Source organism: Monocercomonoides exilis (assembly GCF_001643675.1).
Source record: "Monocercomonoides exilis strain PA203 chromosome Unknown scaffold29-1213020, whole genome shotgun sequence".
Lineage (NCBI taxonomy): Eukaryota > Preaxostyla > Oxymonadida > Polymastigidae > Monocercomonoides > Monocercomonoides exilis.
Genome location: NW_027150574.1, coordinates 1101057 through 1118504, shown reverse-complemented (window position 1 = coordinate 1118504; position 17448 = coordinate 1101057). Strand labels below are relative to the sequence as shown.

Sequence of the window (17448 nt, the reverse complement as noted above, 5' to 3'; positions counted from 1 at the left end):
ATAAAAAGTCACCAATATATACTTTTTCTCATGAATGCCGTTTGAGGCAATCACTTTTTTGAACATTAATTTTCTAACAGTACCTTTTTCACCTCATTAAAAATGATCATTCATCCCTTATCTATCATCATTTCACTTTTCATCTCCATCAACATTATTCTTTCTAATAAAATATCGTAAAAATTTGCATATTTTTTATTAATCCGGATATAATAATTATACAAAAAAAATGATCAACTTGAAAATAAATTCTTGATGTGAAATATTTAAATTGAAATGAATTAAATTCTTTCGAATACAGCAGGGAATTTCCCGTCCGCTTTTCGTTCCGCTCTTCCAGCGTCAGCTGTTGATGAAAATATTAATGTATAACAGACGTCCTTTTCCTAAAAAGTTGTTTGAGAGAAAGAGAGTTAGAGAGAGAGAGAAAAAAAATTAAAATATAATTATTCTTTAAATATAACACTTTATGTTAAAAACAATCAAACCAATTCCTCTTCTGGGATGCGCTTAAACAGTGGATGACGTTCAAAGCACCACACCATCCAATGGTACACAATTGGAACATCTGTGATGGTGTAAACTCTTCCGCCTTTAGCTAAGCAATATCCATATTCATCAAGAAGAGATGGACTTACAACTCTTCTCCGTATATGCTGATGTTTCCAATGAGGATCTGGAAATAATATAAACATTCTTGTAAGGCCTCCTTTCTTAAAGTAATTTGACATGTTTTTCATTGAATTTGCTCGAATCACTCCAATATTAAGAAATTTATAATCCTTCAATGCTTCTTCGGGTATTGGAACAACAGGAGGAGAATCACGAGCAAAAGAAAGATCGGTAACATCAACTCCTTTCATAGGATTAGCTATTGCAAGTTCTGGACAACTTAGAAAAAGTGGGCTGACATCTTGATTATCATCAGCAGATTTGTTATCTTTTTCATCCTTTTCTTGTTGCCCTTCGTTGTCATTTTTTTCTTCCTCAGCATCTACTTCAAGTTGCTCTTCAATTAATTCTGTACCTTGAATACGTCCCCTGCAATCTTTTGGGACTGGATTCACATTCATTTTATCAAAAGGAATTTCGCCTCGTCTCAACTTCAAAATTCGATTTTCAACATAATCCACAACCTGACCCCGCAGTTCCATACCAATTATATTGATTTTAGGGAATCTTGGTCCAAGAGTTTCAAGCAAACCACCATAACCACATCCTAAATCGCACCACATTTCTTGTTCTGGTTTATCAAATAATTTTCCCCAATCAACATATTCTGGCGAAATTGGGTAATCAAATACTTGATCGCTCAATGGATTACTGTGCGGTCTTGTCCGAAACTTGGGAAAAATTATTTTTGATGTTTCCATGAAACTAAATAGTGGCCATTTTGATCTTTTCAAGTTTATTACTCATTTCGAAAGAAAGAGAAATAATAAATAATTAACTAAAATGACAAATAAAAGAATTATAATCAAAAACTAATTTAGGTTATTATTAAGATAAAAATTACATTTGAAATGAAATTGGATTTGAAGAAAAATGAAAATTAAATAATACAGAAATAACATTTTCAATCTTGGAACATAAGATCAGATTTTAAGTCCGAAGATCCATAACGCTTAACACATTCCTTTATAAAATTCTTCTTTTGAAGAGGATTATCAGCAAGAAGGTCGTAGAGCAAGAAAAGAACAGAAATAATTGACTAAACGTTCAAAATACCATTCACACAAAAGAATTATTTGAAACAATAAAATGACTTAACATTTAGAGAATAATGAAAACATACCTCGTGCAGTGTTTGATATGGATTAGAGCGGAACAGAAGCTCAATGGCATCGATGGCCCTTTGAATAAGAAGAACAGGGTGTTCAACTTCTTCAGGCCTTTCTTTTTTCTCTTTTGAAGAAGGCGTGACTGCCTGATAGAGATAGCTCAGCTGTTGCATTGAAGTTCATACGGACAGAAGAAAATACAGTTAATTTATTTGAAAGAAGCAATTGATTGACAACAGAAATAACAAACGAGTTATTACAATGGCATTAAATGGATGATGATAATTCAGAAGAGATAAACAAAGAATAGAAGGGATAAAGAAAAAAAAGTATGCAAACAGCCAAATTGTTCACTGCAATGACATTTGTGGGGTTGGATTTGACAACCTTCCGAAAGAGGGAAGCGGCTTGTCCATATTGATGCATAGCCATTTGGAGCAATCCTCTGAAGAAGAAACATGACATGTCAAATAACAAGAGTTATAGGATTAATGAACAAAAAAGAAAGAAAAAGAAAAAGAAATTAAAGTTATTGGAAAAAAAAACATTGAAATTTTAAGAAATCATCGAAAATATCGTCAAATATAACGACAATATTCACAAACTTGTGCAAAAGAAGAGAGTTTGTCTTTTCCTGAAGAGGTGCAATTTGCTCCATTTCAGCCAAATAAATAGAAGCTGCTTCAATTGACCCAATCTGAGTGAACAAGAAAAGAAGACGAAGAAAAGAGAAACAAGTTAAAATATACAATAAAATGAACAAAAAGATGTGGCTGAAAAGGAGAAATTCAAACCTCAAGAAACAGTCGCATCAGCATCGAATACACAAAATACAATGACTTTTCAGGTGCGCTGCAATTCGACATAATTCGTGTGAATCAGAATAATAATAATAACAAAAATGTAATTTCAAAATTAAAAAAAAAAATCAAAAAAATTGTTAGGAATTACAATAACATCTTGTCATATGAATCACAAATCAAACTATTCCAACGCCTCGTCCATCACTCTTATCGCATCGTTCCACATTTCCACCCTCACAAAGGCATATGAAAGTGCAGCAGCAGCTCTCAAGCGGCAGGACGCTGTGCCAACATCGTTCTGGCTTTTGATGGTGGACACAGCAAACGGCGGGACAGAAGGGCCGAACGGATCAAGCAGCGAATGAGAGGAATTCGCCATTTGAGTTGAAGAAGTGGAAGATGAAGAAAAAGGAGCTGACGAAACAGAAGCAGAAGGAGAAGAAGGGGCAGCAGGAGAAGTAGCTGGCTGTGAATACGGCGGTGGCTGCGGATCAGAAAGAGGAGCGAGGCGAAGCAGCGTGTCTGGGCTGGGCTCAGAAGCTGAGGCAGATGCGAGTGGAGGTGCGGGAGAGGCAACATCCAACATGACGGGAGAGAAAGAGGAGGTGGAAAGAGAAGAGGCAGCGAGCGGCTCGTCGACAAGCGAAGGAGTGGACAGCTGCTGTGAAGTGGAAGAGTCAATGACCAGTTTGGGTGAAGAGAGGGCAGTTGAAGACGAGAGGACTTCTTCTTTGGATGATGATAATGCTGCTGGTGGTGTTGTGGTGTTCTGCTCAGATATTGACTGATCTTTTGAGGAGTCAATGACAAGGCCAGACAGAGGATCAATAAACAGATCTATTTTCAGAAAACAAACAAAGAAAGAAAAACAAAAGGAGAAACAATTCAATAAGACAAAATATTAAAAATAAGAGAAAAGAGAAATAAAGAAAAACCTCCGCTATCAACAGCACTCACAGTGGTTACTCCGAGTGGCTTCGGAGTCGATAGCACAGAAGAAGAAGAGCTTGAAGAGCTCAAAGGACGTGTAGGTGGAGGAGGTCTGGAGGCAGAACGCATTGGAGTGCTTTGCATTGTGGTGGCTGTTAAAATAGGAGAGCCCAGTGGATCGCCAGCAAACGTGTCATAAAACGAATCAGTCGAAAAGGGGTTGGAGCCGGAACTTGTGCTGTGAAGAGGCTGTGCCTCGGAGGAGTCATCCTTTTGGAATTCGTGATAATGAACTTTTGCATTTATTTTGATAGAAAATTTAATATCAATAGAATCACTACAGATTATTATAACTATGAAATACCTTGGCACAATGACATTATAGCCGTTAACCTATCAATTGCTAGATAAGGGTCTCCACACTCAGATGGAATATAACCCCAAAGCAACCTAAGAGAAAAAGGAATTGAAGGATCTATTTTTATTCAAAAAACGATCATTTTCAAAGTTTAAATATCAACAATTTTCACAAATGCGTTTATACCTGGATTTCTATAACACGCTTCTCCGTATTGAGATAAGTTGTTCATGCATTGGCTGTATTCATGATTTTGAAACTTAAAAGAATAAATATTTTGAAAAAAATGGCAAATAAAAATACGAAAGCACACCAAAGCGTATGCCTTTGCATAAACAAGTGTAGATGATAAAGATGGAAGGCTCAATTGATCGACGAACTTTGGTATAAGGTCCCATGCTTGAGCATGCTTACAATGTTTAATTCAAATGTCACCATAAAAGAAAACAAAAAAATTGAACAATTGCTTCAAGAATAATATTTTTAATATATGGGCAATTACCATCAAACGAGCTAGACCAGTGAAAGTCTTTGGAACCGAGTTCAAAGAAGTAATTCTTTCTCTTGGTGGGCAGTCTCGTTTAAAAAATTCAAAAAACTTATCGTTCTTTTCTCTTTCCATTGTACTCAAGAAACTTTAATTGAAAAGTTCTTCTGATTCTAAAGAAAAGCTGGTTATTACACACAGAAAATATTGTTTTTGTATTTCTGATCTTAAACATAATGATAATTCACAATTATAATCGAAACAAAAAATTTCGTTTTTTCAATAATTTGCGTTGAAAGGCCGTTTATTCGTGAAAAAAGTTTTTTTCCATTAATTTATTAAACATATTTTTATATTTTGAACTTCATTTTTCTCTCTTTTATTTAAAGGAAGATAGAAAATAATTTATTATGAACAAAAATCATGGAAACTAGTTCTTTTTTAACTGACGAGATTTTAAATCATTGCATACATTTTGAAAACATTTGTGATGATAATAGAAGAATTTCACCCGAACATTCATCTTCTTTTATTCAAAAGACTGAAATAACATCAGAAAACGAAAGTTCTGACAATGCACAAGAATTACTAGCTAATAATTTATCAAAAATGAACAATTTGAAATTATTTGGCAGCTTTAATTATCTTGTCGATTCTCATAACCTGACTCACTCTTCTTTTTCAACTGAACAATACTTAACTTCATTTGCAGGAACAAATTATTTTCAAAAAAAGCAAGCGCTTGACCATTTGAAAGAAAGCGAATTTGATGAACATTATAGAGAGTCAACGAAACTTTCATCTACTTCACATTTATTTGCGAATTCATGCATTTCATTTTCTTCGTCTGATTCATCTTCTCTCAATGAACATGAAAGCAAAAAGCATCTCTTAGATCCAAGAAATTTACGCTTGCAAGTCTCGCAATCATCTGATACCACATCGACCACAAAAGAGTCTTCTTTTGAACGAATTATTGATGAAGAATTTTTACTCAATCCTAAAAATAATATTTCCAAAGATTTTTCATCGACAAAGCAACAAGGGAGCATCTTTAGTGAGCAGAATGCACGCATCGAACACTTGAACTCTGCAACAGAGGATGCGCAATCAAACGACAATATTATAAGGGCAACAAACAAACATTTATCAGATAATCAAATGAAAATTGAACCATGGGATAAATACGAACAAATCAAATTAATTAAAGAACAGACTCTATTCAAGCAGCTCCGTAGGTCCCTATTTTTTATTAGCAACAGCAAAACTTCCCTTCAAACGTCTTATGGCAGCCCATCGAAAAACGCCTCTTTTCTTTCAGAAAAGCCATCTCACAACAAAGATAGCATCTTTGCTCATTCGACGGATGCAGCAGCAGATGCTTCAAACGACTCAGAGCTTTCAGACTCAGACAGCGAACGCTATTTCTCAGAGGCTCTTCATCGTTGGGAGCCGCCGAAGACTCGCCAGGCGACGATTGCAGCGGATGTGGAGCTTGAAGGAGGTGGAAAAGGAGAGTCACTTTTGTGCAAACTGGAGGAAACGCTGATACAGTGCCAGTGGAGGAAAGAGGATCATGAACTGAAAAAGCAGAAGGCAAAACTGAAGAATAAAATAAGCACGACATATACAGATGATAACAGTACATGTGCGAATTCGACGGACAGTGATTCTGCAAAAGATTTCTCTGAAGTTGATGAAGATAACACAAACACAGAATTCAAGGAGCGAAAACTTGAACTGATCAGAAAGCAGATCAAAGAAGCTCGGCGGTTTAAAAAAGAGTTTGGGTATTGGATTAAAAAGATGTCAGTTATGGATGAGGAGGAGAACGCAATGTGGGACGAGGCAGAGAAGAAGATGGAAGAAGACGATGAGAGAAAAGAGAGGAAATGGGAGATGGAAGAGAAGAACCCTACACTTGAAGAGCTGAAAACCATGCTGTGCAACGCTGAGAAGGAAGGAATGAGCGAACAAGATGTGAAGGAACTCCAAAATAAAATCCAAAGAAAAGAGAAAAAGATGGAAAAGAAGGAGATTCGAAAGATGCTCTCTGATTTGGAAAGGGATCAACTGAAACATCTAAAGCGCCAAACGACTACAGACTATTCATTGAACAATCATTCAATTCTACAAGAGGCAACACAAACAGAAAAATTTGAGAGTCCTCTTATATTTGACTTCATCAGTCCTCCATCAACGCCTAGTGCTGAAATAGCTTCAGATCATTCACTTTCTGATAGAAGTCAAGCATTTTCTTCTTCTTCTTCGAGAAGCCTCAACTGCAATACAAATTCAACAAAAGAGAATTCCATTTTTGATGTGCGCATCTCAAACAAGCTAATTCCACAGCCATCGTTATTCCCTACGATGTCTCTCTTCACATTTGATGAGCAGTTTTTTAAGTGGATCGATTCGACTGTCGAAGAAGATCCTTCAAATTGGGTTCCAACAACAAAGAAACCACTTTTGCCAGCATTCCCAAGAATTAAACATGAATTCTCCCCCTTTCGTGATTTTTGGCTTAATATTAACCATTTCCATCCACATATCAGAGCAACGATGAACGAGCATACTATCCAACGATTTTCCGTTCAAGAACTTGTGAAGGCAGTTGCTTCGTCTGATTACCTTTCTTTCTTCCCTGATGAATATTTCTGTTCAGATGCAAGCTTCCATTCAGATTGGATTCGATATCGCCAATCTTTACTGGCATCACACATTGAAACAAAAAGCATTCAAAGACAAAACGAAGGCTATGGCTATATAACAGCTTTGTCTAAAGCAATACCAGGACATTCTAGCGCTGCTCAACGAAATCCTGAAATGCTGTTGAAAATGCGAAAATTAAGTTTGACTAACCAATCCCATTTGAATAATCAAGCGGACAATATTGATTCTGTTCCGTTGCTCATTTTGAATGAAAGAGAATCTTCAATCGATACAAGCCAAAATGACGAATTAAATGTTTTCAACACAATTGTTATACCATTTGCTTCTGCATCATTCTATCAAAACAAAAAGAAGTTCATTACCATTTACAAAAGTTCAGTTAGTGCAACTTCTTCGTCAGAATTCAGTGAAAAAAATACTAATTTACCACACGCTTCTTTTCAAGGAACAAGATGCTCAAGAGTTTTGAAAGGCACCTCAAAACAAACTTTTAGTTCAGAATTGATGAAACAGTTATTGCATTGCCCAATTTCTGTGGATGAAAACAAAACGCAATTTACAAACAGAATTAATGCCCTTTCACAGATGCCACTTTCATCACAAAAACTTTGCTGTTTATTCCATAAATCAAATTTCCGACTAAAAAAAGAAAGAAAAAGAATTGTAAATAACTTAAACAAGCCAACTGAACAGAAAACAAACGAAAAAAGCAACGTAAAAGAAACGAAAAGTCTCAGAAAAAAAAGCAAATGTGCAAAATGCACTTCTCAACAAATCAATTTATAAATAAAGATTCAATTTCTTATTACGGAATCAGCTTCAGCTAGAGCAACAGCTATTTATTTAGCTGCCTCTCTTTTTTGAGTGTGTTCCTGGCTGTCCTGTTCGGTGAGTATGGAAAGGTGGTCATACGCCTGCTGGTCATAAAGCGAGTGGAGGACTGTCAGAATGATCGAATGCAGCTGATCGACTGTCTCATCCAGCGTGGCACGCACAGGCACATGAATGAGTGCTGAGCAGATCTGGCGATTGGGAGTTGGAGCAGGAGATGAAGCTGACAAGGACGTAAGAGAACGAGAAGGTGCCATTGCAGGCGATGGATCTGTCGAAGAGGATTTGACAGCTGGTGTGGACGGAGGTGACAAAGAAGTAGCTATCTTTTTCTGCTGCAAAGCGGGCTGTTCGATGAAGTGGAGAGGGATTTTGGCGAATTTCCTGAAGGTTTGCTGAGACAGCCCAGAAGAAAACACGACAGTTGGCTCGTGTGGAGACAAGGATGCGTAAGAAGCAGGAGGCGTCAAGGAGAGCATGGAGGAGATGAGAAAGTGCTCCACCAGAGAAATGCGGTGCTGAATAAGAGCAGCTATTCGAGAGTTGACGATCGAAGCAGCCGGCGACGAAGGCACAGACAGCAGCGACTGAATGGGCGGTGTTCCAGTTGCTGAGTAGCTTGTGCTTCCACTCTGTTCTGCCTGTGTGGATGATGCTTCTTCACTCTTTTCTTCTTCTTTGCCTGGCTTGTCGCGCTGCTGCTGTCTGTCTGCGTTGCTTGAGACTGACGCGTCTGTGGGAGATGCCAGAACAGGAGAAAGCTCTTCGTCTGGATTCTCCATCTGCATAATTTCCTTCTGCCTTTTTTCCAAAAGAAGGCGGTGTGACGACAGCCAATACAAGAAAGAAGGAGGGTATTTTGTTGCATCCATCGCATTCGATATTGTATGTGTCTGGAGCGGAGCAATTGTGGGTGATGCAATCGACTCTGGTGATGTCAGCAGAAAATAGAAGAGGACACAGCCAACAGTCGGGAAAGAGCTTGTTTCTGGACACTTTGAAGGCGACGGAGCAGAAGGGAAGGAAGGGGCTTCTGTCTGAGGACTTGTAGTGTTTGCTGCTTGAGCGAATGAATCAGGCGGAGGGCGATCATCAGAAGAGGGAGATAAAAGAGGAGGCAAATCACTCAATGGCTTTGCCACGTCTGAATTTGATTCGTGAAGCTTTGGAGGCGAAGAAGAAAAAGGCTCCTGTGTTGGCGTGCTGTCTGTGGCTGAAAGGGAAAGATCGCGCGAAATGGAAATACCCGAAACTATCGGAGGTGTAACTGCAGGTGGCTGCTGAGAAGGCCCAGGAAGCATGGGAGAAGGAGAAGGAGAAGAAAGAGAAGCTTTGAAGTCGTTCTGAAAATGTGTACCTTTGTCAGATTGTTGCGACGAGTGAGTTATTGGCGATGTGAGAGTATTATTCACATTGGATGAAGTGCCAACGTCGATGGCTTTTGAAGGAGAAGAATGAAGTGAAGGAGATGGAAGTGATGATTGTTGAGTACAATTCTTTGATGATATACTTTTTTGTTGCAATTCTTCATTACTTTCGTTTTCTGTTTGAATGATTTCTTTTCTATCTTTTTCAGCATTTTCTCCAAATTTATTTTCGTTTGTAAGCTGGGCTTCATTTGTGAGAAACTTTATTTGTTGAATATAATTCATTTCATCTGCGAAATCACGTGGATCAAGAAACGATCCTTCCACAATCACTGCTTTTCCTTCCTGTTTAGCTTTTTTAACGTCAAATGCGACACCATTTCTCACATCTTTGCATTGCGACTGAAAATATGAAAGAAAAATACGATCTTCTTGAGTAAGTGATTTTTGCATCGTTGCAAAAAGTGGAGGAAGGTCAAGAGGAGGATGCGTTGCGACGTCTCTAAAAGAGGAAAACCAGATTTTACTCCCACTATATGAAGCTTGAATTTTCCCAACTTGTGTAAGTATTTGTGAAACCAAAGAAGCATGCAAAACATTTGGGAGATTTAGTTGATTTGCAAGAGTTGTTGCAACAGCTTTTTTTGCCAAACAACCTGTTCCGGAAATAATAATTACCAATGGTACTCGTTCTCTGAAAAAACTTGAGATCATCCTATATCGCGTAAAATATTCTTTTCCATATCCGTATTGAACCATTAGACAAAGAAGAAATGCGTCAAGCTGTCCTTGAGATATCTCCAATAATCCTTCATCAACAAGAAGTTTTTTTAATTCAAGAGAAATTTTTTGACTGTCACGTTCTGGTATCTTTGCATAATCACAAAATTTTGAAATTAAAAATCAATAAATTTGAAAATAATGAAAAAAACAAACCTTTATTGCCCGAAGAAATCTTGAAATTAAAAATCGACTGAAGACTGTAGTATGACCGCCACTAATACGTATTTTAACTTTCACATAATCATATTTTGAGCCTGGTCCAAAATGGGATGAAACAACAGCTTTCTTTGAGGACATTGATCAACTCATACCATTACTTTTTGCAGATAGAATTTTTTTTAAAAAAAAAAAAAGGTAAAAAACGAAATGGATACGAAAAGAGCTTTAAATAAAGTCAAATAAAACAATAAAAAACTTAATTTTCCTCATTAATTTGAGAAAAAGATGGTTCAAGTTTTATATTCCTTCATGATTTGATCAAATCGTTTTTTTGCTGATTCTATAACGCTAATGAAATAAATAAATCAGAAAAAATATTTAGATTCACGTTTGAAAAATAAAAAACATACTGCTTTGGGAAGTTTACTCCTGCAAAAAGCTTATGTGGATTTTGTGATTCTTGGGTTCTTTCGGGAAAAAAAAAGAAAAAGAAAAAGATAAAGAAAGAAAGAAATAAGTAAATAAAAAGAAAAGAAAAAAGAAAAAGTATTTTATTGGTAAATGAATGACGATATACTGCGTAATCGTTTCACTAAAAAGCGAATCAAGAAACTTTTCGTATCATTACATAATTATTAAAAAAATGAAAATGAGAAAATAAAAGCAAAATAATCCACACTTTATCAGTTACCAGATCAAGCTTTTGTGCAAGTTGATGTGTTTGACTTGCTTCATCGTATTCTTCGCTCAAACTCTCATCATCCTTCGCTTTTTCTGATGGCAATAATGTAGCTGAACGAGTCGAGGCTTGGTTGCAATCTCTCTGAATCGAATCTATTGTTGAATAAAGAGGAACAAGCTTTTTTCCGAAACAAAAACGGACAGGTTATGTTCTTCAATTTAAAATTCTTTAAATAACAAACTGATTCTGAAAAAGATTTTCCAAGTTCAGCCTCAAAGTATGCACTGTCGCAACTTGTTTGCTTCCTGCGAAAAATAGAAAATAAAAATTATAATGCTAACAGTAGCAATTTTTTCTTGACACCATATGTCCGTAAAATTCTGACAAGGCCATTTGAAATCAGAATCGCTAAAATTTTTGAGAAAATTTATTCTATTTTCTTTTCTCCAAAGTGAGTCAAACTTCACAAGAGATTGAATTAAAAATGCTTGAGAATCTCTTAAGTCCTCAGAAGCAATGGACTCAACAAGTTTTATTGCATTTGCTGGAATTTTTGTTTGTGACATTAAAAAAGCGCAAAACTCTACAATATTTGTTCACAAATACGTATGGAATTGTTTAGAACGGTGGTTCTGGTTAATAATTCTTCGTTTTGTTTTTAAACAATTATTTGAGAAATCTGCTAGATCATATAACCAATATAAAATTACTGAGAATATGTCATGGGGAAAAAATAGGAATAAATGGAATAAATTCGAAAGAAACTTGACTGACAAAAATATCTCTGGTATTACCTTCATTTTTAGCAACATTAAATTTTTTTAAATTTCCATGTTTACATTTTTTATTCATATTTGATTTAAGTCCGTCTTGCGATGTGGGATTACTGTCAGTGCGATTCGAAAAAGTGCACTGGAAGAAAATGCGTACGCTTTAATATGGTTAGGGAATTGAGAAATTCGGATCATTTTGGTGGAATTGTTTTGAGGCATGTTTAAATAATGTGCTAAGTTCTTGTAAGAATTGATAATTTCAAAAATACTTTTAAAATAGCCCTTGCGCAGAAGACATAGTTGTGTCTCCTTCCGACAAAGAAATAATTTCTACTCGTGGTTTGGCCGTGATTGATTGTTCATGGGCAAGGATTCCTGAATTGCATCTTGAGAAACTTCATTATCCAAAAAGTAATGATAGATTACGTTTGCCTTATATCTTATACACTCTTTATACATTATTGCATTCTTCTATACAGTTCCTTTTCTTGTGGCAGCAAATCCAATTAATTATGGAAAGCCAAGAACTCTATCTTGTGCAGAAGCTTTTGCCGCAACATTAGCAATTACTGGGTATGCTTATTTATTTATTTTATAAATTTTTTTAGTTCATATTTATCGATTATTTTAATCTTCAGATTTAAAGAGGACGCTTTATATCTTCTCTCAAAATTTACTTGGGGTCATTCATTTTTTGAATTGAATGAGTTTGAAAAACCTTATTAATTGAGAAAGAAACAATTATCATTAAAATTATTTTCATTTTATTTTATTAGCGAATTGTTGGATGCATATGCAGCAGGTACAACAGCTGAAGACGTTCGGAGAATTGAAAAGGAGATGATGGAAAAATGGAGTGATGGCGAAATGGTGCCACAAAAGACTCAATGGAAAAAAAAAGACAGATGGCTGAATGTGCATCACAGCAGCGATGATGAGGAAGAGGATGAAGATGAAGAATATAGCGATAATGAAGAAGAAGAAGAAGGGGAGGCAGAGGAACAAGAAGAAGAAGAAAACGATGAGGTTTCAAATGAAAGTGAAGAGGAAAATGAAAGGAAAGAAGAAAAAGATGAAACAGAAGAAAAAGAAAAACTTCAAGATTTTACAAACGAAAAAAATGAGGAAGGCACCGAAAATGACGATACTGCTTACAGTTCATTCGATAAACCCTCAACAGCATGTGAAGGTTCATTAGACGAAGAACAATCAGACAACATTAAATGAAAATTGAATGCTTTCAGCGATAACTGTGATTGTTTGGAGCACACACGACGAATGACATTCCATTAAGAGAACTTTAGCGCTTTCTATCAATCAGAGATTGCGATGCATCATTGCATAAATGCATCACTTTTTTATTAACAAGCAAAAGTTGTTTATGTTTTTTTGATAATTGATAAATGGCAAATAAGAATGGAAAATGATAAATGTTTCATTGTTAAATCAGAGCAAATAGAAGGAAAAAACATTTCCTTTGCATTGCTTCAATTCATACGAAAAAGTGGTAAATTATAACAAAACAAAATAAAAGATAAACGCTAATTTGTAATGCACATTTTACTTAAAGAATGTTGAGATCAATTGGATATTCTGCTTTGTGTGAATTTCTGCGATGAATGCCTTCAATAAGCTCGCCCAGCTTTTTGTACTGTTCTTTGGCTTCTTCAGAGAAAGCGGCAAATATTTTCTCGCGCTCTTCAGCAGGGTATGCAAGAAGCTCTGTGTAAAGCTCGACGAAATCATATGAACATCCTCTGAGTTGTTTGTAAAATATTAACATATATTAAAAAATAATAATTTGTATGTTATGAAATAAATAAGCAAATCAAACATTTCATCTTCGTCTGTCTGCCCTTCCCACAGATCAGCAGATGGAGGAGATTTCAAAACAACCTCTGGAAGCCCCAAAACAGCAGATACAGAAAATACCTCGCTTTTATGAAGATCTGCAATTAATTGGACATCAGAAATTCCATCTCCTGCTTTGCAAAAATAATACAAATATCCGTCTTCATCTAAAACCAAACACATTATCGCTATGAAATTATTCTCAACACAAGAATACCTTTATTTCCCGTTCCAAGAACTATTGACGGACATCCCCCTGAAGATGAGAGAATTTGTGCAACAAAGAAAGCCACAGGAGTTCTCATGTATGATCTCAGTTGTCCAAGAGCAAATTCATTTGCATGGAGCGATAATGGAGATTCAACAAGTGGAGCAAGATCATCATAAATTTTAGTTTGGTCAACTGTAATCATTTCAAGGCCAATAGCCTTGGCAACATCAAATGCCCTTTGCTGAATGGAAGCTGTGCTCTGTATGATCAAATTATTTATTATTTTTCAAAAAAATTTTTTTCACTAAAACACAAGAAAAAAGAAATCAAAATTCACACATGGATTGGCTGTGCAATACCGATAACCTTTTTTATTGGAGAGCCTTCCATTTTCATCGCGTGTATGCAAAGTGCAGCTGTACAAGATGAATCAACTCCTCCTGACATGTTTATGACACAGCCTTTAAGTCCAGCTTTTTTCATGTATTCATTAAACATCTTACATTTTGCTTCAATCCATTCTTCTGGTTTAAAATTTCGTTTTTCTCTGATAATCTGGAGAGCTTTTTTAAGGTCTTCGTGAAGAGGAGGAGCCATTATTTTGATCGTAATTATATAATATTTTTTCACAAAAATCTGATGATTTTTTTTCTTTAAATACAAAAATATCTAACAAAAATTATTGAGCATCAACACTATACCCAAAAAATGAAGAAATAAAATTATCGTTGCTGGAAACTGAATGATTTTGCGAAGGCTGTCCAGAATATTGATTCTGAAGCCTTTCCCGTTGCAAAGCGTTTGCTGAAGAATTTGAGTGAGTATTTCTCGGCTCATCCTCTCCTGTTTCTTCATGCGAACTTTCACTTTCTTCATCAATTGGATCCACAGAAAGCTCGGATTCATTCTCATATTCTCCTTCTTCATCGCTTTCAGATTCATCAAATTCAGACAAGCAATCATTTGCACTTTCAAAATTGTGCCCTCTCAAAAATGGCTGTGACGAAGTTTCGTTTCCAGAAGAGAATATTTCGTGAAGCTCCTGCGCTGTCAGTCTTGCGCGATCAGCTCCAGGAAACAAGCCCCCATCGTCAGACAGCAGCTCCTCCAGATTCATTGGATAGTCTTCTTCACATTCTCCACTGCCAACTCTGTCGCTGGCTGTCGTCTCCTGCCATTCCAGCAGCGGTGCAATGTATTCATCGTAGATCAGAGCAGCCTTGTTCTGCCACTGTGCCACTTTGCAGTTGGCCATCATGCTAATCAAATCAGCCCTTCTTCTGTCTGAAAATATGTCTCTCAAAGGAATGTTGAGAATGTTGACTGGAATGTCTTCGTCGTACATGCTGAGCAGAGCATCGTCACTTGACTCGTCACTCACACTGCTGTCATTTTGATCGCTACTGCCTGCAGAGCTGTCATCTCCTCTTCCAATGCCCGATTGCTCCACCTCCATTCTTCCGAATGTGATCCCTTTTTTCTTTGTTTGCGTCTTAATTTTGCTCTTCTGCTTCTTCACAAAACTCTTTCTCATGCGAAGCAGCTCTGTCTGTGCAATTGCTTTCCCTCTTGACAAGCACTTAATTACAATAGACAGTGCAATTGTCACTGCCTCCTGTGTTGCCATTCTGAGAGAGGATGGATTGAAAAACGAAAGAGGAAGTGTGTCGAGCGAAAGCAGCGCCTCCAACAGAACAGCAACAATACGAGCTCTGATCAACGCATCAATATGCCGCACATTTGAGCACGCAAAGTCGTGAAGCATAACAATGCACTTACCCCGAACGTTCCAGTCAACATAAGCCAGCCCCAGAGGAGAATTCAGCAGAGGCGGAAACACATCGCTTGCTTGTCTGCGGCGCATGCTCTTCTTGAGGATGTCGCTGTACAGTTGCGATTGGTTCACCTCTTCCGTGTTGTCCACTTCGTCAAAGGCAGACACCACTTCAGACGGAAGATCAGCAGCAGGCTTGACTTTGACGATACGTTTGGGAATTGCTTCTTCAAACTCACCTGATTTCTCGCTTGATCCTGTTGGCTCTTCACAGTCCATACGAATAGAATCACTTGAAGAAGAAGAAGAAGAAGAAGAAGAAGAAGAAGAAGAAATACGAAATAGCCCTTTCCTGCTTTGATACTGCTGCCTTCTTTTCCTTCCTTTCCTGCCAGAAACATTGGTCACAAGATATTGTGTCCCGTACGTGTCATTCAGAAGGAGCCTGCAAATGACCTGGAGTAGTCCCATCTGCTCAAGCTGTTCGGCAGCTGGATGAGAAGAAGCAGCCACATCGCTGAATATATCCAGTGTTCTGAGAACTGTTATCGGTGCAGGCATAAACAATGCGCCCATTAAAAAGGGAAATGCATCGTCTTCCCAAAGCACCTGAAGGAAATGCATGTTTGAAAGGAAAAGGGGGAAAGAAAGAGTTTAAATTAATTAAAGGAAGTTAAAGGAAATAAATATATTAATGCAATGTTCGTTAAAATCTGATTAAACATAATACAAAGGTTGCAAACATCGATAAATTTCGATGATTTCTCTGCAGATATTTCCCACAGCAACGTTATGCACTTGCCGATGATCTTGTTGGAAGGAGACAGCATCGCTTTCTGCAGAAGAAAGTTTAGCGGTGATATGAAGAAAGGCGACATGGGAAATGAAACAAGAGGAAGAGGAAGTGAAGTGAACGGGCTAAGAACAGAGCTCGTTGTGAATTTGGGGGATGAAGTGGATGATATGAATGATGAATGTGAATGAATTGAAGGTGCTTCGGGCGATGGTATCGATGAGGACAACGACGATGATAACAGTGATGATGATGGTGTGTATTGCTGAAGGAAACGATCGAGATGAAGTGTTGTGATGGAGGGAGATGTGAGGAATGAAATGGCTTGCTGATTGCCAGACACAATCCGTGTTAGTGCTTCTATAATGTCACCAATAGTTTCATTGGAACTGTCGTTCTGCCGCGTCAGCAGAGCAAGCACAGGAATAAGTTCAATGCATGTTTGCATTGTGCGCCTTATGATTTCTTTATCATGTTCTCTGTCTTCATCGTCTATTGTCTGGCTGCTTTGTGAGTCACTAAATAAAGTTGATGTTGTTGCTGCTAAATCAGTCGATGCTGGCCGTGAAGGAACAATGTTTGTGTTTGTTCCAGAAAGAGATGAAGAAATGCACTCTGATTCTGAATGAACTAGCGGAGACAAGGCAGGAATGATGCGAGACACATTGTAGAGAAAATAACAGCAAATCTGGTAGACGCTCACGCTATATGGAAGAGATTCATTCGAAGAGTAAAAAATACGCGGAGGAGCTGCGAGAATTGAGCTTTCGGTGACAAATAAACTCACTGCAGTTGATGCTATACGAGCCACATCGTTCAAAATGTTCAATGACAAGATGTACTTAACAACTTCAATTGAATCACCAGCTGCACATCCAAAGAAATGAATCACCTAAATTTTATTTATTTAATTTTCAAAAAAAGAAAATAAAAGAAAAGAAATATTCATGATTTCACATTTTTTAGCAAACAGATTCTAAGATTGTATTATTTTGAGGATAGTGAAGGATGTTGATAAAAATAAGCGTGATTTCTGAAAATACAATCGACGAAACAGCATGAGCAGATGCTCTTGCCACTGAAATAATATAATTGATATAATGTTTTGCGCTATTATAGAAAAAAAGAAAAGAAAAACGGAAAGATTTAACACACAAAGATTTATTGCGATACATAAAATCAAATCCTGAAA

At 37.0% G+C, this 17448-nt stretch overlaps 7 protein-coding genes across 7 annotated transcripts; 2 read left to right on the top strand and 5 right to left on the bottom strand.

Annotated features, from left to right (window-relative positions):
* Positions 1-183: 183 nt before the first annotated feature.
* On the bottom strand, positions 184-4494 carry MONOS_7282 (putative tRNA (guanine-N7-)-methyltransferase; the record flags this gene model as incomplete). The annotated part of the gene is made up of 13 exons (XM_067877594.1): positions 184-386; positions 489-1398; positions 1590-1711; positions 1796-1945; positions 2121-2226; positions 2387-2478; positions 2576-2633; positions 2767-3421; positions 3520-3807; positions 3879-3989; positions 4059-4131; positions 4186-4281; positions 4375-4494. 13 exons carry the CDS (start codon positions 4492-4494, stop codon positions 282-284), a joined length of 2886 nt encoding a protein of 961 aa, XP_067725498.1. The 3' UTR covers positions 184-281.
* Positions 4495-5520: 1026 nt separating this feature from the next.
* On the top strand, positions 5521-7324 carry MONOS_7284 (uncharacterized protein; the record flags this gene model as incomplete). The annotated part of the gene is made up of 2 exons (XM_067877595.1): positions 5521-7210; positions 7287-7324. The coding sequence occupies 2 exons, from the start codon at positions 5521-5523 to the stop codon at positions 7322-7324; spliced, it is 1728 nt and encodes a 575-aa protein (XP_067725497.1).
* Positions 7325-7629: 305 nt separating this feature from the next.
* MONOS_7285 (putative 2-phosphoglycerate kinase) lies at positions 7630-10310 on the bottom strand (the record flags this gene model as incomplete). The annotated part of the gene is made up of 2 exons (XM_067877596.1): positions 7630-10100; positions 10167-10310. 2 exons carry the CDS (start codon positions 10308-10310, stop codon positions 7872-7874), a joined length of 2373 nt encoding a protein of 790 aa, XP_067725496.1. The 3' UTR covers positions 7630-7871.
* Positions 10311-10330: 20 nt separating this feature from the next.
* Positions 10331-11533, bottom strand: MONOS_7286 (uncharacterized protein). The gene is made up of 7 exons (XM_067877597.1): positions 11317-11533; positions 11218-11262; positions 11096-11159; positions 10852-11031; positions 10750-10784; positions 10583-10639; positions 10331-10520 (listed from the first exon to the last, which is right to left on the bottom strand). Exons 1-7 carry the CDS (start codon positions 11418-11420, stop codon positions 10463-10465), a joined length of 543 nt encoding a protein of 180 aa, XP_067725495.1. The 5' UTR covers positions 11421-11533; the 3' UTR covers positions 10331-10462.
* Positions 11534-11612: 79 nt separating this feature from the next.
* On the top strand, positions 11613-13058 carry MONOS_7287 (putative ribosome biogenesis protein TSR3). Its single transcript, XM_067877598.1, has 6 exons — positions 11613-11641; positions 11719-11842; positions 11908-12053; positions 12107-12200; positions 12266-12334; positions 12404-13058. The coding sequence occupies exons 2-6, from the start codon at positions 11730-11732 to the stop codon at positions 12852-12854; spliced, it is 873 nt and encodes a 290-aa protein (XP_067725494.1). The 5' UTR covers positions 11613-11641; positions 11719-11729; the 3' UTR covers positions 12855-13058.
* Positions 13045-14298, bottom strand: MONOS_7288 (putative NAD+ synthase). Its single transcript, XM_067877599.1, has 4 exons — positions 14029-14298; positions 13696-13948; positions 13462-13645; positions 13045-13384 (listed from the first exon to the last, which is right to left on the bottom strand). Exons 1-4 carry the CDS (start codon positions 14284-14286, stop codon positions 13192-13194), a joined length of 888 nt encoding a protein of 295 aa, XP_067725493.1. The 5' UTR covers positions 14287-14298; the 3' UTR covers positions 13045-13191.
* Positions 14299-14310: 12 nt separating this feature from the next.
* Positions 14311-17431, bottom strand: MONOS_7289 (uncharacterized protein; the record flags this gene model as incomplete). Its single annotated transcript, XM_067877600.1, has 4 exons — positions 14311-16072; positions 16207-17148; positions 17228-17366; positions 17412-17431. The coding sequence occupies 4 exons, from the start codon at positions 17429-17431 to the stop codon at positions 14369-14371; spliced, it is 2805 nt and encodes a 934-aa protein (XP_067725492.1). The 3' UTR covers positions 14311-14368.
* Between the last annotated feature and the right edge of the window lie 17 nt (positions 17432-17448).

What these genes read in the sequence shown, in the direction of transcription:
- MONOS_7286 (XM_067877597.1), bottom strand. Translation starts at nt 11,420, where the DNA reads ATGTCACAAACAAAAATTCCAGCAAATGCAATAAAACTTGTTGAGTCC. An exon ending in CAGAATTTTACGGACATATG is followed by an intron (nt 11,160 to 11,217) that starts GTGTCAAGAAAA and finishes TATTTTTCGCAG; the next exon opens with GAAGCAAACAAGTTGCGACA. An exon ending in TTGATCTGGTAACTGATAAA is followed by an intron (nt 10,785 to 10,851) that starts GTGTGGATTATT and finishes TGATACGAAAAG; the next exon opens with TTTCTTGATTCGCTTTTTAG.
- MONOS_7287 (XM_067877598.1), top strand. Translation starts at nt 11,730, where the DNA reads ATGTGGGATTACTGTCAGTGCGATTCGAAAAAGTGCACTGGAAGAAAA. An exon ending in AAAAAGTAATGATAGATTAC is followed by an intron (nt 12,054 to 12,106) that starts GTTTGCCTTATA and finishes TCTTCTATACAG; the next exon opens with TTCCTTTTCTTGTGGCAGCA. An exon ending in GCAACATTAGCAATTACTGG is followed by an intron (nt 12,201 to 12,265) that starts GTATGCTTATTT and finishes TTTAATCTTCAG; the next exon opens with ATTTAAAGAGGACGCTTTAT.
- MONOS_7288 (XM_067877599.1), bottom strand. Translation starts at nt 14,286, where the DNA reads ATGGCTCCTCCTCTTCACGAAGACCTTAAAAAAGCTCTCCAGATTATC. An exon ending in GTATTGCACAGCCAATCCAT is followed by an intron (nt 13,949 to 14,028) that starts GTGTGAATTTTG and finishes TTGATCATACAG; the next exon opens with AGCACAGCTTCCATTCAGCA. An exon ending in TCTTGGAACGGGAAATAAAG is followed by an intron (nt 13,646 to 13,695) that starts GTATTCTTGTGT and finishes GTTTGGTTTTAG; the next exon opens with ATGAAGACGGATATTTGTAT.